Source organism: Hyla sarda, chromosome 10 (genome assembly GCF_029499605.1).
Source record: "Hyla sarda isolate aHylSar1 chromosome 10, aHylSar1.hap1, whole genome shotgun sequence".
NCBI lineage: Eukaryota > Metazoa > Chordata > Amphibia > Anura > Hylidae > Hyla > Hyla sarda.
In genome coordinates, this window is record NC_079198.1 from 40,822,786 (window position 1) to 40,847,307 (window position 24,522).

General features: G+C 42.4%; 1 protein-coding gene across 5 annotated transcripts in view; it reads left to right on the top strand.

Annotated features, from left to right (window-relative positions):
• Window positions 1–24,522, top strand: part of MFRP (membrane frizzled-related protein) — a 121,212-nt gene that overhangs the window by 8,852 nt on the left and 87,838 nt on the right. For 3 of the 5 annotated variants that reach the window (XM_056542369.1, XM_056542368.1, XM_056542370.1), the window contains exon 3: window positions 19,544–19,646. In XM_056542369.1, coding sequence (XP_056398344.1) covers window positions 19,544–19,646 — 103 coding nt within the window. Of the gene's footprint in view, window positions 1–14,376; window positions 14,653–19,543; window positions 19,647–24,522 lie in introns of those variants that run through there. The other 2 variants (XM_056542367.1, XM_056542371.1) reach the window with 1 other exon arrangement.

Below are 24,522 nucleotides of genomic sequence, written 5' to 3' on the forward strand. Positions count from 1 at the left end.
TCCCCCCCCCCATTAGGTGCAGTATACAGTAGTTCCCCCCATTAGGTGCAGTATACAGTAGTCCCCCCCATTAGGTGCAGTATACAGTAGTCCCCCCACATTAGGTGCAGTCTACAGTTGTCCCCCCACATTAGGTTGCAGTATACAGTAGTCCCCCTACATTAGATGCAGTATACAGTAGTCCCCCCACATTAGGTGCGGTATACAGTAGTCCCCCCACATTAGGTGCAGTATACAGTAGTTCCCCCACATTAGGTGCAGTATACAGTAGTTCCCCCACATTAGGTGCAGTATACAGTAGTTCCCCCACATTAGGTGCAGTATATAGTAGTCCCCCACATTAGGTGCAGTATACACTAGTTCCCCCACATTAGGTGCAGTATACAGTAGTTACCCCACATTAGGTGCAGTATACAGTAGTTCCCGCACATTAGGTGCAGTATACAGTAGTTCCCCCACATTAGGTGCAGTATACAGTAGTTCCCCCACATTAGGTGCAGTATACAGTAGTCCCCTACATTAGGTGCAGTATACAGTAGTCCCCCACATTAGGTGCAGTATACAGTAGTCCCCCACATTAGGTGCATTATACATACAGTAGTCCCCCACATTAGGTGCAGTATAAAGTAGTTCCCCACATTAGGTGCAGGATAAAGTAGTTCCCCACATTAGGTGCAGTATACAGTAGTCCTCCACATTAGGTGCAGTATAAAGTAGTTCCCCACATTAGGTGCAGTATACAGTAGTTCCCCACATTAGGTGCAGTATACAGTAGTTCCCCACATTAGGTGCAGTACAGTTCCCCCACAGACATACAGCCTTCAGCCATATACAGTGTATGGCTGGAGGCTGTATGCCTGTTTACTGCCCCCCTTCAGTGTTCCGACCACCGCTCCGGAGTCATGATCTACTGCTAGAGAGGTGGTCGGAACACTGAAGATGACCGCTGGTCCGCTCCGCTGTACTGTTGCTATTGGTGCACGCACGGGACGTCAGTGACGTCCCTGCGTGCGCTTCCTCCCAGCGGCCCCTGCATTTTTAAAATTAATGCGGGGCCGCTATGAGGTAAATGGGGCATCCTTGTGTCCTGAAAAGATTTTTTGGGACACAGGGATGTCCTGAATGTGATGGGGGCCCCCTGCGGGCATGGGGCCTGGAGCTGGTCACACGCGGCAGAGCTGCGAATCTTAAACAAGCAGCCAACGCTGCGACCACTTTAAAACAGTTGCCCCCCCTCCCTTACTGAGCAGCCTGCAGGGGGCCCCCTGGGGGATGGGGGCCCTAGGCAATTGCCTGGTTTGCCCTGCCCTAACGCCGGCCCTGCCCTTAAGTCACCTGGTCACTGATACCTCTTGGGTAATGATCACATGACAACTCACATGACAACTGATGATCACATGTTAACCTTTCTTAACCCATTTACGCAAAATCAGGTACATGTACCTGATGATTAGCGGGGACTTCCCACAACATCAGGTACATGTACCTGATGGAAATAAACTGTCACAGTGCGCCGGGTGCTGTGACAGTTCATTGAGCATCCCTGAAACCAGCCAGGGACCAATCGCAACAATCCCCTGCAGCCGATCTCTGCTATTGGTCTGTCAATACAGACGGACCGATAGTAGGGATCTGCCAGGGGTCTCCTCCTTCCCCATCTCCTCCGTCGCTTCACACAGTAAAGCGATCGGTGGTGAGGGGGACCTCCAATCCTGAGTTAACCTTGTAGACGCTGCGGTCACTGTGACCACAGCGTCTATTAGGGTAACGGAGGGAGGGAGCTCCCTCTGTCCCCGATCGGCGCTCTGCAAAGTGAAAGTAGTGACTGATCTATCCTATGTCTATGACAGACAGGCAAAATTCAATTTAGTACAGATGTGTACTCCATTGAATTATGTGTATAATAGTAAAAAAAAAAAAATTTAAAATGTGAAAATAAAGTGGAAAAAAATGGTGAAAAAATTTTTAAAAAATAAATAAAGGGAAAAAAATGCAAAAATTTGATAAAAATATAAAATAAACTATATATATATATATATATATATATATATATATATATATACACACACACACACACACACAGACACCGAATTGATCCTCGCAGCACACCCGTATAGTGCAAGAAAGTGAGAGTTTATTCACCCATTAGGACATACAACGTTTCAGCAGCATCACACTGCCATTCTCAAGCATGATGTGAAGCGACAAGTGTTGGTTTTTATCAGGTGAACAATTTAGAACAGAATCAATTAACAATCAAAGTACAGTCTAGTATAAAAATACAGTGCAAATACATAATACATAAAAAGTCATGTGATAAAATAGCAATGCTAATTTCACATATAGGCAGTGTATTATAAAATCTCGATAACGAGAATAAAGTGCATATAGTGTATAAAAAGCTTTAACAGTGTTTGATGGGCAGCTGTGTATAATAAAATCATTAACTAAGGATTCCGGGGGTTGTCCGGGGCAACATACCATCAGGCATCCACGCTGTCTCGCATCCATGTTGGAGTGTCACTGGCTAAACGCGCCATCATCAGGTGTGGGACGCGTAGTATGTGTAGTAGATAAAATGTCATTACTGCCGTCCCGTATTCCTTGCACACGCATGCGCAGTGCATGGCTGGGCATCAGCGCGGCCATTAGTCATAAAGGCAGTTCAGTGAGTTATCAGAACAAAATCACTTATATGTGCTAAGTGATAAAAAAAAAGTGTGGGGCAATAAAAACCTAGTGAATAAGGTGTGTGGATGGTGAAAATATGAATGAATGGCGAAAAAACTAAAATTGTGAATGCCGGCTCAGTTACGTGATCCACGCAAGCGCAGTCAACATTAAGTAGTTGGCGCTGCGGTCCGGAGTCAGGGCAGGTCTTGCTGGTATGAAAACAAATCGCGTGTGAATAAAAGTGTAGAAAATATAAAACGCATGTGTAAATGGTGGTCAACAAAAAACTAAAGTGTGTATGAATGTAAAGCAAAGAATAAAAGTGAAGTATAGTGATATGTGTATGTGATGTGGGGTAATATTATTGCAGAACGTGTTCAATCATCAAGTAGTATGAATAAATTCATATGGCAGTGAATTTACAGTAAAAAGCATATTTAATGGTAAAAATTGTTTCTTCAATAAAGGAGTGTTTTTCAAAGGAAAGAAAACTTGGTAAAGTACCAATTTTATATACAACAGTACATTTGTTAGGAGAGACGAGTACAGTGTGAAGTTGATAGTTCGGACAGTCCCCCGGAATCCAGAGAAGCTCCAGAATCTACCGAGAAAAGAGAAAGAGCAAACTAATAATATACAGCAATTTGTAACTAGAGTTGACAAATATGGTCAGCTCAGAGATAGCGATATTACGCACAATAAATGGCAGGGGTAACCGTGAACTCTACGTTCATCCCTCTGGGTCGCAGAGTATCCAATGTGTGGATCAAGTCGTTTTCCGTATGTCCCGCCTCAATAAAGTGCTTGGACACCGGTAAATCCATACGTGCTTTGCGTATGGAATACCGATGCTGATTGAGGCGGGTATGGAAATCGAGTGTAGTTTCTCCTACATAGAGGAGATGGCAGGGGCAAGATAACACATAAACAACATGGTCCAACTAACATGTTAGATAAAACCGTATGTCATATTCCTTCCCTGTTATAGGATGGCAGAAAGAGCTACCCTTGTCCATGCGGGGACAATTGATATACGCACAGCAAAGGAAAGAGCCCTTTTGCATCACAGTGATGTATTTCTGGCGTAACCCTGAGCCTGTAGAGACATCGGTTTTAACCAATTTGTCCCTCAGGCTAGGGGGTTTTCTATAGGCCATCAGAGGGGGAGTTTGAAATTTGGTCACCTGAGGATGACAGTCCTTCACCACAGACCAATGTTTGCATATTATTTTAGCAATCATGTTAGACCTGGAATTGTATGTACTGACAAAGGCAATTCTTTAAGGTTTCTGTACTCGGTTGGATGTTTGGAGAAGTTCCTTGCAATCAAGTGTTAAGAGTTTTCTCTTTGCTCTGCTGTAACAAAGGACTAGGGTAACCTTTGTTAGAAAAATTCACAATCATTTGGTCCAGGACTGGTCTTATTCTTCCCTCCACACCCACGATGCGGCATGCCTGCATCATCTGGCTGGAGGGAAGAGACCTGACCATGGGCCTAGGGTGACAGCTGTCAAACCGAAGGACAGAATTACTGTCCGTCGGCTTGACGTAGAGATCTGTGCTTAGCCGATCTCCATCAATAATGACCAAGGTGTCAAGGAACTGAATGGATGTGAAAGAAAAAGACAAAGTAAATTTAATGTGTTGGTCAACCTGATTTAAAAAAAAGCAGAAAATCATGTAATTGTGTTTCTGTGCCTATCCAAATGAGGAAGATGTAATCTATGTAACGCCACCACAAGGCTGAAGTGGTGGCTGCCATAGATCAACATCTGCTCCAGGGCAGCCATGAACACGTTGGCATATGTAGGCACCACGTTTGTGCCCATGGCGGTCCCTGATAACTGTAAATAAAACTCATCATTAAATAAAAAGTAATTGTTGGTCAAAACAAGTTCCAAAAGAGAAATAATGAATTGGCATTGGTCTGAAGTGAAGTCTGTAGAAATGTCCCTCTGCACAGCCTCCAACCATTTATCTTCATGGTCTGCGATTGGGACCGTGCTATACGCCTGCTTGCACCCCAGGATACTCTGCATTTCTTTGGTGTGCTGCTTCCGCAACTTTGTGTGGGTATATATATATATATATATATATATATATATATATATATATATATATTTAATACACCCCAAAACACACCCAAAAATAGTCCCCACAAAAATGTCAACATGTCCTGCAAAAAAAGTCCACACAAAATTGTGTCAGTGAAAAAATAAAAAAGTTATGGCTCACAGAATACAGCGACTTACAAACTTTTTTATGCTATAAACGAACTAATATATAAAAATAAGTATAGAAATTTGGTATTGCCATAACTGTATCAACCTTCAGAGTAAAGTTAACATGTCATTTATACCGCATGACGAGATCGCCCGCAGAGGATTTTAGTTAACATGGGGTATTTTCATACTCAGAAGAGATGGGGTTCCAAATTTGGGGGGCATTTTCTCCCATTATAGAATATAGTGGTATACAGACCTCTAGGTATATATTAAATAAAATTGTATTACATGAATATTAGAATTGAGATGTGAGGTAAAAGTTATTAAAAATGTATTTAAAAAATTATAAATTCATAAAAAAAGTTATTAAAAATTTATAAAAAAAATTCAAAAAAATTTATAAAAATTTTTATAAAAAAGTTATTAAAAATTATAAAAAATGTATAAAAAAAATTATAATTTTTTTTTTAAATTGTATAAAAAAGTTATAAAAAATTTATCAAAAAATAAAAACATTTATAAAAATGTATAAAAAAAATTCTAAACAATGTATAAAAAATAATTATAAAAAATGTAGAAAAAAATGTTATAAAAAATAATAAAAAATGTATAAACAATTTATAAAAAAATGTTAGAAAAAAATTATAAAAAAATTATTAAAAAGTTACAAAATTTATAAAAAATGTATAAACTATTTTTTGAAAAAAATTATAAAAAAATAAAAAAATGTATAAAAAAAATTATAAAAAATGTATAAAAAATTTCAGAAAAAAATTATAAAAAATGTATATATTTTATAAATATTTTCAAAAAATTGTTTATACATTTTTTATAAATTTTTTAAAATGCTTTAAAATAATTTTTTTATAATTTTTTTATAATTTTTTTTATTAATTTTTATACATTTTTAATAACTTTTTTATAAATTCGTTTTTTATAAAAAGGGGTCACTCCCAAAACGCGTCTAGCTTATCCACCACCAGCATTCAGATCACCATTGGAAGCCTAACACCATCCTACCACTTGCAACAGCTAGAATCCCTTGCTTTCGGGACCGCTGTGCATACGTGCGCTCTCCAACACGAGGATGACGTCTTCAGCATTGCTAATCTGCACCTGCATCCACTCACCAGCCACGCACAGCATCCTTGTTGCCATCAGAATTGGGAAATCCTTGGACTTGCCACGCAGACATCCACACTGAGCAGGCAGCGGCCACCAAGCCGAGCCAGTCTGCGATACGGAGCCCAGCGAAATAGGGGCTTCCATCCCAGGTTTCCTGCACACAGCGGAGCGGTGAGTGGTGCAGAAGCTCCGGCATATATTTGATATTTTATTTGCTCTACTTTGCTCAACTTCAGTGGACTGCAACACTACCAATATACTTGAAGTATACCCGACATTTGTAAAAGTATCTCTGTGGATTACAAAGCATTTCTATGGATTACAAAACGTTATAACTGTCCACAATTTCCTATACCATTCTTTGCACAACGTAATATTATTTTTAACAGTTTTTGCACAAATTCGTTGTTAATATATTTAGTAGATCCATAGCAAGGGCCCTGCTAGGACTACTATATTTTACATTAATAAACTAATTTTTACTCATATCATCTACTGGTAGTCTATTTGCACATACACACCTACCTCACATCTCTAATATTCATCTAATACAATTTTATTTAATATATACCTAGAGGTCTGTATACCACTATATTCTTTATACCCTTTCTGGCACTTAGGGTTACGTGTAACACAGAAACATCGGTACATCTTAGCACAGTGTGAGCCCCCCAAACGCTTGTTTTCTTGCATTTTCTCCCATTACCCTTTGTAGAAATGGTACATTTGGGAAAAAAACTGCACTTTAGTGAAAATTTAGTTTTTTCATTTACACATCAAACTTTAACGAAAAGTCGTCAAACACCTGTGGGGTGTTAAGGCTCACTGGACCCCTTGTTATGTTCCTTGAGAGGTGAAGTTTCCAAAATAGAATGCCATGTGGGTCTTTTTTTTCAAAAACCAGTTCAGAAAAATTCACTCTCCAAAATCCCATTGTTGCTCCTTCCCTTCTGAGCCCTCTACTGCGCCCGCCAAACACTTTACATACACATATGAGGTATTTCCTCCATATGGGGGCTTTTTCTCCTATTACCCCTTGTAAAAATGTAAAAAATGAAGATGTAAAAAATTAAGATTTTGAATTTTCTCCTTCACTTTGCTGCTATTCCTGTGAAACACCTAAAGGGTTAACACACTTACTGAATGTCATTTTGAATACTTTGAGGGGTGAAGTTTTTATAATGGGGTCATTTATGGGGTATTTCTAATATGAAGGCCCTTTAAATCCACTTCAAAACTGAACTGGTCCCTCAAAAATTCCGATTTTGCTGCTGAACTTTGAAGCCCTCTGATATTTTCCAAAAGTAAAAACATGTCTACTTTATGATGAAAATATAAAGTAGACATATTGTATTTATGAATCAATATATAATTTGGAATGTCTGTTTTCCTTACAAGCAGAGAGCTTCAAAGTTTGAAAAATGCAAAATTTTCAATTTTTACATAAAATTTTGGAATTTTTCACCAAGAAATGATGCAAGTATCGACAAAAATTTACCACTAACATAAAGTAGAATATGTCACGAAAAAACAATCTCGGAATCAGAATGAAAAGTAAAAGCATCCCAGAGTTATTAATGCTTAAAGTGACAGTGGTCAGATTTGCAAAAAATGCTCCAGTACCTTAGGGTTATAATGGACTCCGTCCCCAAGGAGTTAAAGGGGTACTCCGGTGGAAAACTTTTTTTTTTAATCAACTGGTGCCAGAAAGTTAAACAGATTTGTAAATTACTTCTATAAAAAAATCTTAATCCTTCCAGTACTTATTAGCTGCTGAATATTACAGAGGAAATTATTTTCTTTTTGGAACACAGAGCTCTCTGCCAAAATCATGACCACAGTGCTCTCATCTGACACCTCTGTCCATTTTTAAGAACTGACCAGGAGAAAATCCCTATAGAAAACATATGCTGCTCTGGACAGTTCTGTTTAACTTTCTGTTTAACTGTTTAACTTTCTGGCACTAGTTGATTTAAAAAAAAAAAAGTTTTCCACCGGAGTACCCCTTTGAGATCAAAACAGGCTATTGAGTAAAGGGGTTAAAGATACAACATTCTTATATACATAACATAGGGGATATTATACAATTACAGTAGGGAGGCTGCCTTACAGGGCAGCAAGGGTATGAGGTAACAACTCCCGTACTGGGCCACCACAGTTGTTTTTGCATAATGTGGTTATTCCATGTTTACTATCTATCTATAAATATATATATATATATATATATATATATTACACTCATGTGGGGGACATTTATCATTGGCTTTACACCACTTCAATGGTCTAAATGTCCCTGCAAATTTTGCGAAATTTCATTTTTTTCGCAATTTTCGGTAGAACATCATTCAAAGTTGTCTACTATTTGCTGCACAGTACCCCACTTTTTGCAGTGGAGCTGTATTCATTATTTGTGCAAATTAAATTTAAAAGTGTTTTTTTGTTTTTTTTGCACAAAGCCTACTTTTTTTTTTGCGCAAACCTACACCACCTGATAGAACACATACAAAAGTGTCAGATGCCAGAACACAAAGCTTAAAACAATCTCTGCAGATCACTGGTTTCTATAATTGAGCAAAATTTATCAAGTTCTGTGCACCTTTCGGTAAAATTTGAGCAACTGTTCAAACAATACACCAAACAAACGGGTAAAATCTTTACTACCTTAAACCAACATTAATAAATGTCCTCCAATGTGTGTGTGTATGTATGTATGTGTGTATATGTTCCAGCATCACTTCCAAACCGCTGAAGATATTAACATGAAACTTGGTACACATGTTACTTATATGTCAACAACAAACATAGGATAGGTAATTTAACCCTTACCCACTACCATTTGCAAGAGTCAGGGTTTTTGTTTATGCTATTCTGAAGTCTGTGATCTACAAGTACACCCAGATCCCTCTCTACCAGTGACTCTGCCAGTTTAATCCCCCTAAGACATACAATGCATGCATGTTATTAGTACCCAGATGCATAACTTCACATTTATCCACATTGAACCTCATTTGCCAAATGGATGCCCAGACACTTAGTCTATCCAAGTCATCTTGTCACCTATACATATCCTCTATAGACTGTACCGTGCTACAAAACTTGGTGTCATCTGCAAAGATAGAAACAGAGCTGTTAATACCATCCTCTATATCACTGATAAATAAATTAAACAACAGCAGGCCCAGTACAGAACCTTGGGGCACACCACTAATTACCGGGGACCAATCAGAGTACGAATCATTGACCCCCACTCTCTGGGTACAATCCATGAGCCAGTGTTCAATCCAGTTACAAACTAAAATTTCCAAACCCAAAGACCTTAACTTACATGTCAGACGTCTATGAGGGACAGTATCAAACGCTTTAGCAAAATCCAGAAACACTATATCCACAGCCATTCCACTGTCAAGGCTTCTACTCACATCTTCATTTTCCTTAGTAAACCCATGCTGGCTATCACTTATAATACAATTATCCTCTATGTATTCCTGTATGTAATCCCTTATAAGTCCTTCAAACAATTTACCCACAATGCACATTAAACTTACCGGTCTATAATTGCCTGGCGAAAACCTAGAGCCCTTCTTGAAGATTGGTACCACATTCGCCTTGCGCCAGTCCCTTGGCACAATACCAGACACCAGATAATCTCTAATTATCATGAACAAGGAGATGTTACTTATATGTCCACTAAAAATATATAATAGTTAAATTAACCCAAACCTACCCCTTTATGTGAAGAATGTTTTTTTTGTTTCATGTACCATGCAAGTATATAGGACTTCTGGAGCCTTACTCCACAAGCTCCGCTCTGCATCTCCTTGTGAATGTGTAAGTCTGGCTGGCAAGCCACACCCTCACTGAATTCCATGCCCCTTCTCGCAAAGACATACCCACACCCCTTTTATTTTCAGCTTACAATATCTTCACCACAACTCATCTCCACCTGAGAACGGGATATGAGGATTAGATATGAGGACGGGATATAGGAACGGGATATGGGGTCGGGATATAGGGTCGGGATATGAGGTCGGGATACCGGGGTAGGATATGGGGGCGAGATATGGGGGGTGGGATATGGGAACAGGATATGAGGACGTGATATGGGGATGGGATATATGGACGGGATATGAAGTCGGGATATGTTGATGGGAAATGGGGACGTGATATGGGGACAGGATATGGGGACGTGATATTGGGACAGGATATGGGGATGGGATATGAGGTCGGGATATGAGGACGGGATATGAGGATGGGATATGAGGACGGGATACAAAGTCGAGATATGAGGACAAAATATGAGGAAAGGATATGTGTTACGCCTAGCGCTCCGGGTCCCCGCTCCTCCCCGGAGCGCGTACGGCGTCTCTCTCTCCGCAGCGCCCCGGTCGTTCCCGCTGACCGGGAGCGCTGCACTGTCATGGCCGTCGGGGATGCGATTCGCACAGCGGGACGCGCCCGCTCGCGAGTCGCATCCCAGGTCACTTACCCGTTCCCGTCCCCTGCTGTCATGTGCTGGCGCGCGCGGCTCCGCTCTCTAGGGCGCGCGCGCGCCAGCTCCCTGAGACTTAAAGGGCCAGTGCACCAATGATTGGTGCCTGGCCCAATTAGCTTAATTGGCTTCCACCTGCTCCCTGGCTATATCTGATCTCCTCCCTTGCACTCCCTTGCCGGATCTTGTTGCCTTGTGCCAGTGAAAGCGTTTAGTGTGTCCAAAGCCTGTGTACCAGAACTTCTGCTATCCACCCTGACTACGAACCTTGCCGCCTGCCCCCGACCTTCTGCTACGTCCGACCTTGCTTCTGTCTACTCCCTTGTACCGCGCCTATCTTCAGCAGTCAGAGAGGTTGAGCCGTTGCTAGTGGATACGACCTGGTCACTACCGCCGCAGCAAGACCATCCCGCTTTGCGGCGGGCTCTGGTGAAAACCAGTAGTGACTTAGAACCGGTCCACTAGCACGGTCCACGCCAATCCCTCTCTGGCACAGAGGATCCACCTCCTGCCAGCCGGCATCGTGACAGTAGATCCGGCCATGGATCCCGCTGAGGTTCCCCTGCCAGTTGCCTCTGACCTCACTACGCTGGTCGCCCAGCAAGCTCGACAGATCGCCCAACAAGAGCACCAGCTGTCGTACTTGACCACCATGACTCAGCAACTTCAGTCGCAGCTACAGCAGCTTCAGTCTCAGCTACAGCAATTTCAGTCTCAGCTACAGCAGCAACAACCTTCTCCTCCGCCATCTCCTGCACCTCTTCCGCAGCGAGTGGCCACTCCCAGCCTCCGCTTGTCCCTGCCGGACAAATTTGATGGGAACTCTAAGTTTTGCCGTGGCTTTCTTTCGCAATGTTCCCTGCACTTGGAGATGATGTCGGACCAGTTTCCTACTGAAAGGTCTAAGGTGGCTTTCGTAGTCAGCCTTCTGTCTGGAAAAGCCCTGTCATGGGCCACACCGCTCTGGGACCGCGATGACCCCGTCACTGCCTCTGTACACTCCTTCTTCTCGGAAATTCGAAGTGTCTTTGAGGAACCTGCCCGAGCCTCTTCTGCTGAGACTGCCCTGCTGAACCTGGTCCAGGGTAATTCTTCCGTTGGCGAGTATGCCATACAATTCCGTACTCTTGCTTCTGAACTAGCCTGGAATAATGAGGCCCTCTGCGCGACCTTTAAAAAAGGCCTATCCAGCAACATTAAAGATGTTCTGGCCGCACGAGAAACTCCTGCTAACCTGCATGAACTCATTCATCTAGCCACTCGCATTGACATGCGTTTTTCTGAGAGGCATCAAGAGCTCCGCCAGGAAAAAGACTTAGATCTCTGGACACCTCTCCCACAGTCTCCATTGCAATCTGCGCCTAGGCCTCCTGCCGAGGAGGCCATGCAAGTGGATCGGTCTCGCCTGACCCTGGAAGAGAGGAATCGCCGTAAGGAAGAGAATCTTTGTCTGTACTGTGCCAGTACCGAACATTTTTTGGTGGATTGCCCTATCCGTCCTCCACGTCTGGGAAACGCACGCTCGCACCCAGCTCTTGTGGGTGTGGCGTCTCTTGATTCTAAGCCGGCTTCTCCACGTCTCACGGTGCCCGTGCGGATTTCCCCTTCAGCCAACCCTTCCCTCTCAGCCGTGGCCTGCCTGGACTCTGGTGCCTCTGGGAATTTTATTCGGGAGTCCTTGGTGAATAAATTCCGCATCCCGGTGACCCGTCTCGTCAAGCCACTCCACATTTCCGCGGTCAACGGAGCCAGGTTGGATTGCACCGTGCGTTACCGCACGAAGCCCCTCATAATGTGCATCGGAACTCATCACGAAAAAATTGAGTTTTTGGTCCTCTCCAATTGCACTTCCGAAATTCTCCTTGGACTACCCTGGCTTCAACACCATTCCCCAACCCTGGATTGGTCCACAGGGGAGATCAAGAGCTGGGGTACCTCTTGCTTCAAGGACTGCCTTAAACCGGTTCCCAGTACTCCCTGCCGTGACCCTGTGGTTCCTCCTGTATCCGGTCTCCCTAAGGTCGTTATGGACTCTGCCTGCCTTAAGAAGTGCCTCTCCCCCCCTCCCAGTCCAGTCAGGCAAGCCTCGGTGCCTCCTCATGGCCCTCGTCCTGGTGTCACACTGCCCCGTGCCAGGCCTCGCCCTCTGCCCTCCCTCCCCATTCCCACTCCTGCTGTTCTGCCTGCCGTTGAGGAATCCCTCCATCCTTTTCCGGTGTCCTCATCCCAGGGGAGGCAGTTACCGGACAAAGAGAAGGGGAGACCTAAGGGGGGGGGGGGGGTACTGTTACGCCTAGCGCTCCGGGTCCCCGCTCCTCCCCGGAGCGCGTACGGCGTCTCTCTCTCCGCAGCGCCCCGGTCGGTCCCGCTGACCGGGAGCGCTGCACTGTCATGGCCGTCGGGGATGCGATTCGCACAGCGGGACGCGCCCGCTCGCGAGTCGCATCCCAGGTCACTTACCCGTTCCCGTCCCCTGCTGTCATGTGCTGGCGCGCGCGGCTCCGCTCTCTAGGGCGCGCGCGCGCCAGCTCCCTCAGACTTAAAGGGCCAGTGCACCAATGATTGGTGCCTGGCCCAATTAGCTTAATTGGCTTCCACCTGCTCCCTGGCTATATCTGATCTCCTCCCTTGCACTCCCTTGCCGGATCTTGTTGCCTTGTGCCAGTGAAAGCGTTTAGTGTGTCCAAAGCCTGTGTACCAGAACTTCTGCTATCCACCCTGACTACGAACCTTGCCGCCTGCCCCCGACCTTCTGCTACGTCCGACCTTGCTTCTGTCTACTCCCTTGTACCGCGCCTATCTTCAGCAGTCAGAGAGGTTGAGCCGTTGCTAGTGGATACGACCTGGTCACTACCGCCGCAGCAAGACCATCCCGCTTTGCGGCGGGCTCTGGTGAAAACCAGTAGTGACTTAGAACCGGTCCACTAGCACGGTCCACGCCAATCCCTCTCTGGCACAGAGGATCCACCTCCTGCCAGCCGGCATCGTGACAATATGAGGTCGCAACATGAAGAGGGGATTTGGGTTCGGGATATGAGGAAAGGATATGGGGTCAGCATTTAAGGACAGGATATGAGGACAAAAGTTTCCTCCCCCACAAGGATTAGGTGGGAAAAACCTTCTAAATAAGTGCTACATGTATATTCCATATATGTGTATTGCAAACACCTTTGCAATGTGGACACCTGTGAAAAGCTATAAAAATATTAATTGGATATGAGGATAAATAATGCTTATGTATATAATAAGAAATAATAATTTATTGATTATAAAAAAAATGGGTATATCTGATGAGACACAGGGCCCTCGTGTCACACTCAGATACACCTGTTTTAAAAAAATATAACTTATAATAGGAAAATATAGAGCATAAAAAATAAACAAAAAAAATAGTAAAAATATTGAAAGTTAGAAAATAAAATTAATTGCCGATCCAGTAATATCAGTCCAACAACTCACACCATTTTCCTATCAAATACTCCATAGGAACACTGGCACAAGTGCCCCATCATCACCGACATCACACCCATCACCGATGTCACAATTGATGACACCCAACAACCCATCCAGCTACATTATTTGGTTATTGCCACATTTGCATAATGTCACCTACTGCATAAGGACAAAGTTTTTTCCTTCAATATTTGCTGTCAAATTATTCATGCCTCGCTGACTCAAGGACGCAGTTGCTGACTGGATTAGTTAATTCTCTCACTTCACTGCGGACCTGCCTCACCTGCCATATCTCTTCACCCATTATTCCACTCCTAATCTTTAGTACGGACCTCCGATCAGCATTCTCCTCCAGTTTGAGTGGTATGAGTTTGGCTTTGTTCATACCTAGGAATTTCCGTGCAGCATTCTGCATTGAAATTCTGCATGGAGATTCTGGAGCAGCAAAGTCCCATAGAATTCAATGGGATTCTGCTGCACTGTGCACATGGCGGAATTTCCGTGCCAGATGTTTCTGGCATGGAAATTCCGAATTCCGTGTCCGCAGAAAGAATGAGACTGTCCGCATTGAATACTATGCTATTTATGAGATGGTGTATTCCTGTGCGGTCCCAGCATCAGGTTTCTATTGCCGGCACCTGCAGTCTCTGGAGTGTCTGCACGGAGATTGTGCGGACATTGCGAAGTGTGAGTATAGCCTTAGGCCGGAGGAAGCGTCATCTGACGCGAAACAGATGTTGCCTTTCCCCTGCACATGCCCCTCTCTCCCACAGTGTGTCAGCCTGACTGATCTGATGTTTGTTTCAGTGCAAAAACAATAAAACTTGGAGACGACAGCTTTGTAAGTGCCATGTCTTTCAGATGTTCTATCTGGATCTATCTTTCCTGTTTTAGATCTGCGATCAACTTTGATTGTAGCGTCTAAAAGGTTAATGCTGGACATCAGCCCGATCAGCATTGTCTGGCATTAGCTGTGAGTCCTAGTTGCTGATAGCAACCGGGACCCACCGGGTATGAAGCACGCTTCATATACTGGGAGCTTCATTCACTGGGAGTTAGCTCCTAAGGTCGCTTCATACACTGGGAGCTAGCTCCTAATGTCGCTTCATACACTGGGAGCTAGCAATACAATACAATACATTGTTGTTAAGAGGTTAAAATTGGCCTACTTTAACCACCTATAACTTTCAAATTTTTCCATCTACGGAGCTGTCTGTAGGTTTTTTATTTTTTTGGTAACACTTTTGCTTAAAGGGGTATTTCAGGCCAAAACTTTTTTTTATATATCAACTGGCTCCGGAAAGTTAAACAGATTTGTAAATTACTTCTATTAAAAAAATCTTAATCCTTCCAATAGTTATTAGCTTCTGAAGTTGAGTTGTTGTTTTCTAACTTCTCTCTGATGACTCATGTCCCGGGAGCTGTGCAGTTCCTATGGGGATATTCTCCCATCATGCACAGCTCCCGGGACGTGACATGATCATTGAGCAGTTAGACAGAAAACTTCAGAAGCAAATAACTGTTGGAAGGATTAAGATTTTTTAAAAGAAGTAATTTACAAATCTGTTTAACTTTCCGGAGCCAGTTGATATATATTAAAAAAAGGTTTTGCTTGGAATACCTCTTTAAATATGAATTTGATTTAGATCATTTTTTGTCAGCACCAGCAGGGTTAACAGGTGCTGACAAGGTGTTGTTGCAAGGTTGCCGGGTTACGCCCTGCTGTCTGAGTGGCTAGCTACTGATTGACCACATGTGCATCTCCCTATATTACCAGGCATCAGTCACTGGGAAGATGCCTGTGAAACTGGTCATTACCTGAGTAGCTAGCATTTCCTTATTCCCTTGTATACCCGGCAACTTGACTTTTGGCTTCTTATCTGACTTCTCTTTGGTTATAGCGATTCGGCACCTCTTCCCACTCCTGGCTTGACTTGGTTTGACTGACATTGACTTTATGTGTGTATGTTTAGTTTGTCTTTGTTAGTTGCTTGTTTCCCTGTTGCTCCTGACAACTGACAGGATTGTATTTTATTGTGTTGACATTTGACTCCCCTCACTTATTTAGGAAGGGATTGTCGATAAGTTGCCGGCCTATCATTTAGGATAGGCGGACAAGTAGGCAGGGACAGGGGCGCGGGTGAGCTTAGCGAGCACTCCTTCCCTACCCGTACGTGACATTTTTATTAGAATTTTTCAAAAACAAAAATAATAGACAGCAAAGGATACAGTAACTGAGTACTAATATATACTCATATCCCTTATACGATAATTAATGGATGCGTTTAAAAAACAAAAAACTGAAAAAAAAAGCTCAACCATGTGCTTTTATTTCCTTTAGGAAGGTAGATATTGTGCTGTAACGGGGTATGGTCACCTGAGTGTGTTGTACTGTGGGCACAACACCATTCTGCGCATATAGCCAAACCAGGATGGCTTAGTAGGTCTGGAGTGCAGCTGGCATCAAAGCCCGTCCTTCCGACGGTCAGGGAATAGAAGCCAAAGGCGCTGTGAACACAGCTGGAAAATTATGTCCTCAGGTGCTTTCCAGAATGACCAAATAATATTAACCATAATACACGGACTAATAAAATAACAGAGATTTATTCAGCATAAGATAAACTCGGACAACGCGTTTCGAGGGGCGGAAACCCCTCTACATCAGGTCCACTGATTGGATAGCAGGGGAAATGATGGGTTTTATACTGAACTTGCCCGTGAAAAACTATTTTCATTTAAAACAATTGTAACAAAAAACAAAAAACAAAATATAGTACACTCAGAGTAGGCACAATTTGTTTAACCTAGTGATCGCATATCGTGACCACAGATGTATAAAAATTAACCTTGCATGTTAGAAGAGAGATACCAGTGTACGTATGCAATGATTGTCTCTAATTCTCCGATTGGTGCGGTTTCCTTTTAGTAAATAAACCCCACTGTCTCCATTCTTTTCACTGCTCTACAGAGGAAAGCTGTGAAGTCTGGTCTGGTCTAATGTCTGGTCATATGAATCCAGATTTCTATTTCACAGTGCTAATGGGAGGGTTATAATTTCGCACAAGCAGTATTAATCAATAAACTCTTCTTGTCAGGTGTCAAAGTTCAGGCTGGTAGAGGTCTAATAATGGTATGGACGATGTTTTCTAAGCATATCGTCCTCTGATATTTATGTATGGACATTTGGTCAGTAAGGCAAACAAAGTAAATTCCTTTATAACAGCTATTTGCTCTATGGCAGAAGGACACTTTCAGCAGGATAATACATGCCACGCAAGTTGTTTAGTCATTAATTAATGTCCTTGTTTCCCTGGCCTTCACATTCCTCAGGTCTTAATCTTATAGAGCAGAGTTTCCCCAGCATGATTTCAAGTACCCCCAACAGATCATGTTTTTATAATTTCCTTAGTGTGTCACCTATAAGGTAATGTAATGAAGAGTGTGTTGCCGAAGCTACCCACTGGGAAAATCTAACACCAACAGCAAAAGCGTCAGCAACAAGAATGTATGAAACATTGCAAAACTTTATTTATCATATAAAATATTCATCATAGCAAATAAAAAGCACAATGTACACAGCTGGAAGAGAAGGCAGGAACATACAGGCTCAAAGTAAAGGGTATTGAATGTAAAGAACACTGACAAACGTTGCATAAACAGGGGACTCAATGAAGGAATACAGACAATGCAGTATAGCTAAATAAACTGAGTACAAGTGCAACAACAGTCAGAGAAAAGGACAAGTGTATATTACCACAACAGAGCCATGTAGTTACCTGCACCTACCCCAACGCACGTTTCACGCCAATGCGCTTCGTCTTCCACAGGTGATATATTGTGGTGATGCACGATGCACTGACCAAAAAATATATCAACTGTGAAAGACTAAGGAAATCCTGAAAACTTGACCTATTGGGGGTGTCAAGGATGCCTTAAAGTGAGGCCTTAAACTGTGAGTGACTACCGCTGTGCTATTTTGCTGAGTGTCAACATAAGCAAATTCACACCAGACAACGTTGGTATGAATCCCCTTCTCAGCACTGACTCCCAAGAAGCTCTGCCCTTCATTAGAAAAATTACATTAGTTTCTACAATTGACAAAAAAGGGAGGGTAAAACTATCGCATCAAATCATCGTTTTATATGCTGATTGGTCATTTGAGCATGGTGTAGCATACGTCACTTATCACTTATGTTGCATCTCCTTTATCTTGAGATTTTTCCATCCTTCCACAAAGCCCAATGTTTAGACTTCAACTCCTAACTTCTTGGATCTTCAGGCTCCATCCAAGGTTCTCATCTTAATTACAGGCAAAGAGCAAGCTGAAATGTTTTGAATTTAGGAAAACAAAGTTCTTCTGCAATATTTTAGCAATAGTATATAGCATTTAGCAAAGACATATGAGTATAGATATAGCGATCCCTATATCAGAATATTATAGACTCAACAGGGGTACTTGAGGACTGCGCTTGGGAAACACTGTTATAGAGCATCTGTAGGACATGATAAAATCGGATGTTCAGAGCATGTTGGTACCTCTAATTCATATCAGCTGTGAGAAGTTATCTTGTTAGCATATATGCAGAATGATTTCATCAGCTAGTGAAACTTATGCCACAACAAATTGCTGTGGTTACAAATGACAGGGAAGGTCCAAATTGCTACTAGATGTGTGTCTCAAATAACGTGGACAATAAGTGAACATTGTATACTTTAAGAGCTGGATGTGCATGTGATTCTGTATATTTTAAGGCGTGTAAAGACTCCATAATCAAAAATAAATTGTTCTATAGCACCAAAATGGAGATAGTTTTTCACAATAAAAGAGGTTATCAGTCTGTTCTGCAATGATCAGAAGTGAAGACCTTTTTACACAGGCTGATTATCGACTAAATAGGGGTTCATAGGAACATGATAATTGGACCATTAAAAAGGGTCAGCAATCAGCCGATTGCACAAGAAAACAATCATTGATCAACCGAGCTCATCTTTGTGCAGCCATTAAAAAATCATGATTATCAGCTGCACTGTGTAAATGAGAGAGGTGCAGCCACCAATTATGAAATTAAAGTGCCAGCGATCATTTGCGTGACCAGGACTGCATAGGTTCTGGTTATTGTGCATCTGTAAGCCTATGTAAAAGGGGCATCATGGAAACAGTGCTCCAAGACCCTACCCCCCCCCCCCCACCTTAATATCCTCAGTTCTTTTCTAAACAAAATGATGTAAACATAATGTCATTGAGGGGGAGTCACACACATATTTTTGTGTCAGTTTCTGTGACAGGTTTTTTCAATTAAATATTTGAACCAGAATTGGAATTAAATGAAATTGGAAATATTGAGGAATTAATTCGACTTCTCATTCCTGCTGGAAACACTTCTGGCTTTGGCTCAAAAAGGAATTAAAACTGCCCCATAAAATGTGTTTTAACAACCCCCCTCTCCCAAGGTTTGCAGTGTAATTGTGTCAAAATGATAATTCTGTTTTCTGGGGAAAAAAAAAAAACACATGGTTTGGATGTCTTTCTCTTTTGGTCATTAAACCTGAAATAAATTAGTTTTTCCATTTGTGACAGGTAAAGTACTGCAACCTTGTCTTTGACCCAGTGTCAGAACTTTTAACATTGGGATCATCTGCAGATAGAGAATTCGTCCAACATTCCTGTCAGGTCAGCACTGGTAAGAAAATGTTATCATGTTATTTCTTACTCAGCATTAAAGATCTGACAACATTTTTTAGGGCAAATAGAACATATGGAAGAATACAAAATCAATAATATACTAGAGGTATCAGCTGAGAACCAAATTGAGTATATCTACACAGGCCCAGACTGGGACCAAAAATAGGGCCGGGCATTTTTGTACCATGCACACCATTCTTTTTTTTGGGATGGTGGTCTGACTTCTGGGACCCCCACCAATAAACTCAGTTCAAATGGCTCAATGGCTGTTGCAAAGCTACAACTTTGTTTCAGGCCTGTAGATCCTCATACATGATGAGTTGTAGTTGTGTAACAGATGGAGAGAAACAGATTGGGGTACAATTTTGCGCATTATCACAGCAGAACATACAAGTGACTACAGCTGTGATGGGACAATCAGGCAGAATACACAATAATATCAATGACCCTGAGTGACGTCTTCTCTGTTATTGTTCCTTTCCCTTTCTTCTTTATCTGGTCCAAATGCCAGCACTTTTTCCAGCTACTTCTTCCTCTGCACTTTGTCAGCAGATCCTCATCCTAATCTAAATCAAAAACAATTTCTTCCACATTACTACAAGCTGGAGCACACATAGCTGGGAATCAGGACAGAGAGAGACCGGCATCTCTGCACCAGGACTAACCACCACTACATGGTCATGTTTGGACTTTAAGCTGGAGTCACGTTTTTGTTTCTTCTGAGTTTAACGGCTAATGTAAAGCCTTCTGCTGAACTATGTTCCTGCTGGTTTGTTTTTAATAAACCCTTTTGTTTTTGCGCCAACATCCCCCTTGTTTGCCTACTATTTGTGCAGCAAATTCTCATAACCCGTATACCCGAGCTTCTTTCAGAAAAGTGAGCTCATATTTAGGGATTAAAGACCAAAGCTGATTAATTAAACGGGGAACTTCAGTACATACGTTCTTATTCCCTATCCACAGGATAGAGGAAAAGTGTCTGATTTTGGGGGTCCAACCGCTGGGACCCCCTGCTGGGACCTTCCGTGATCTCCTGACTAGCACCCCAGCTTTCCTCATGCACAGAGCGACCTCCGCTTCATGCAAGGATTACTGTCCAACACTGCACAGAGCAGTGGCCGACACGCCACTCCATGTATCTCTATGGGAGAGCCAGAGATACACAAGTGCTGTATCTCTGGCTCTCCCATAGAGTTACATGGAGGGGGCATGTCAGCCACCACTGTGTGGTGGTCAACAGTAGTCCGTGCATGGAGTGGAGATTGCTCAGTGAGAGCCGGGTGCCAGGCAGGAGATCACGGGTGGTCCCAGTGGTCAGACCCCTCTCGATCAGACACTTATCCCCATATCTTTTATGTTGCATTTTAAGCATTTAATCTAAATAAAAAACAAAGGGGTTTCACAATACTATGTACAAAAATACAGAAACAAATGGCAAATGTTTCAAGACAACAAGGCAATTCAGGAAAACAAATTGTGATAAAAGCAAGAAAGTCCTTACATATGATTATTGTTTTACAGCAGTCCTTGTGGGAGATCTTTTGTTTAGTTGGTACAAAGAGATCGCTCCAGCTGTTTCCAGCATGTCACTAGTTTGTGTCCAGATTTTGAAACAGGTTTGTAACCCAGAATGCCCCCAGCTTTTACCTTATATAGTCGGAAATCCAGAATCGCCTTGTGCGAACAATATACCCATGACATACAAGTGGTTATCACTGAATTGAATGATTTTACTACCCACCCTGAATATACCAGACTAGATAGAGCATTGTCTGGTAGAATCAATAGGATGCAACAGGAGATTATTCCTAAAAAAATAATTACAAACCAAAATGTGATCTTAATGAATGATCAGATAGCACTTATAGAACTTGGAATAAGAAATCCACCAACACCCACCATGAACATCCAGTCCAACAAACCCACATCCCCCCAGCACCCACCATCACCTCTCCCTCAAACCAAAACCACAAACCACCATCCTTCAAAACCAAGACTTACTGTAAATCCTTCACACCCAAGCCACTCATCCACTCTTACACCTCCAGCAAATGAGCATCTCCCAAACCACCTACATACACTAGCACCCCCAAGAAACATACTGCCTCATGCAAACACATCAGTGCCCCCACACCTGTACCATCCGCAACTGGAATTACCACATCTACCAGCACACCTGTAAAATGTGGTCCTTCACTCACCACCAGCCCTCCACCCCAATCATCCCCAACTCTCCCCTCCGATATGTCAGAAACCCCTAGACATGCAAAGATCCAAGACATCATGCTCACCATTGCTCAACTGAAGAAACACATAGGCAAATAACCCAACCACTGCATCCACCCCAGTCATAGCCAAAATAATCTCTCCCATATGTCATTATTCACCCTTCATGACGAACCAACCCCTTATGAAAAAACCATAATACATGACGAATCGGACCCCCTAGTCCATTTTTCTCCGGTTTCCACCAGCAACAATAGATCTGCATGTCATAACTATTGACAACTCCAAAGATATTGGGCTCAACTATGTCCCCTTACTACATCCCTGTAAACCCATCAACCACACCAACACTGAACCCCCAAAAGAGGAATCTTTTTTAGGAGCGGGCCCAAACCCACACATCAGGAAGAAAATGGAGCATTTCTTCCTCCCACTGACACCCAGAAAAAGAAAAACCAAAAAGAGGAAAAAGAGGAGGAAGGGAGAGCAAAAGAGCAAACTATTCCAAAGAATCAAAGAAAGAACAAGATATAAATAACGAAGAGACCACTGTGAGAATCTTTAACCTATCATTTCACAATACGAGATGAGTCTGCTCAAAAAGGGATTATCATTCTGCCCTAAGAATGACCCTGATGATTTCACCCTGTTTCTGGACTTATATCAGTTCACCAGAAAATGAACCCTTCAGAAAGACTTCTCATTACCCAACAAGGACAGCCTCCACAACAGATCAGATCCTACCATGCCAGAGGGAAAGCACCCCCACTCTCTCGCCCCCCCCCCCCCCCCGTGAAAAAAAAATCGCAATTCTACCCCATCCACAGTCAAGGACATCATATAAAAACATCATATGACATCGTGGCAGAGGAACTAGAAAAACCTCCATAAAAACACAGCACCTTCCAACAAAAAAGAAGGCTATTTCACTATAACGGAACGACATGCTCTAAAGGAACTAAAGAATAATGAACACATTGTGATACGTCCAGCAGACAAAGGTGGAGGAATCGTTGTCCAAGTCTACACCGACTGCCACCAAGAAGCCCTCAAAATCCTTGACAATACCGATAATACAGAAGAATAACAGAAAATCCTTTTCCGGCACTCCAGAATAAAATCCTACTGCTACTAGACGAAGAATTGGAACAAAACATCATAACCAAAAATGAAAGAAAATTCTTACAGGTCAACAATCCATCCACCTCATACTACTACCATCTGTCCAAAATTCACAAGAATACAACCCCCCCCAGGAAGACCAATAATATCCGGTATTAATAGTCACACTTCACAACTGTCTCAATATCTGGATCTCATCCTCCAGGACTATACTCCAGCACTCCCCAGTTATCTCAAGAGCTCGGACGACCTCATTACACTCCTGAAACTCATTGAATGGCAAGATAACTACATTTTCATCACCATGGATGTAACCTTTCGACATGATATCGGCCAAAACTGAGTAAGATCCAGACTAGAAAAAGACCCCAGCAATTTCTGATGTATTGTCTGGAATTGACACTCACAAACAATTTCTTCCAATATGACAGCATCACATATGATGCGGGGCACCGCCATGAGCATGCGGGCGTCCCCGTCATATGCAAATTTGGCCATGGGGCTATTTGAAGAACAGTATATCACCTCTCAAAATATTTTCAAAAAACACGCTATTGTGTACTGCAGATACATAGATGACTTGTTCCTACTATGGGATAGACCCCCGGAACTCATCGTCGAGCTTATTCATAATATCAACAACAACAGCTAGGGAATCAGCCTCACCTCTAATCCCTCATCAGAAAAAAATTAATTCTTGGATCGAGAAATCCAACATAAAGACGTGAAAATAAAAACCGTCACACACTTCAAACAGGTTGATTCCAACAACTATCTACCCTTTAACAGCGGTCACCACAAAAAATGGAGGAAAAACATACCATACAGCCAGTAAAAAAGAATCAGAAAAAACTGAACCGAACAAAATAACTTCTACAACCAAGCAAAAATTCTATACAATCGCTTTAAAAAAAAAAAAAAGGATACTGAGAACCATTGCACAAAGGAGCACACAATAAGACTAAGAATTTAATTCAAGAAGATTGCGTAAAACCCAAAATCAACAAAAAAACTGACAGAAGACACCAAGAAAGACGAGAAAAAGAGCCACAATTTCATTAATACATACAATACAGCCCACAACCGCATTCACACCATACTGGATAAACACTGGCATATATTACTGACTGATCCCATTCTGAGAACCACACTTCCAAAAAAAATAATAATAATAATAATTTCTTACCGCAGAGTCCCTACCCTGAGAAGCATGGTAGCTCCAAGCAGATTAAGATGCCACAACAAGAAACTCCAAAAAATCTCAGTAACATCCACTGCCATCAAAGGCACAGATGTGGCACAAAAAGGTGCTTATGCTGTCATGCCATATCACACAAAAAAGAGCACTTCATCAACCCCACCACAGGTAAAAAAAAATTCCCCATCAAACATCATCTCACATGCAAATACAGCTTTGTCATCTGTGTCATCTCATGCATCTGTGGCAAACAGTATGTTGGCAGGACCACTCAAGAACTGCACTTCAGATTGAACAATATAGAAACAACATAGAAACAACATAAAAC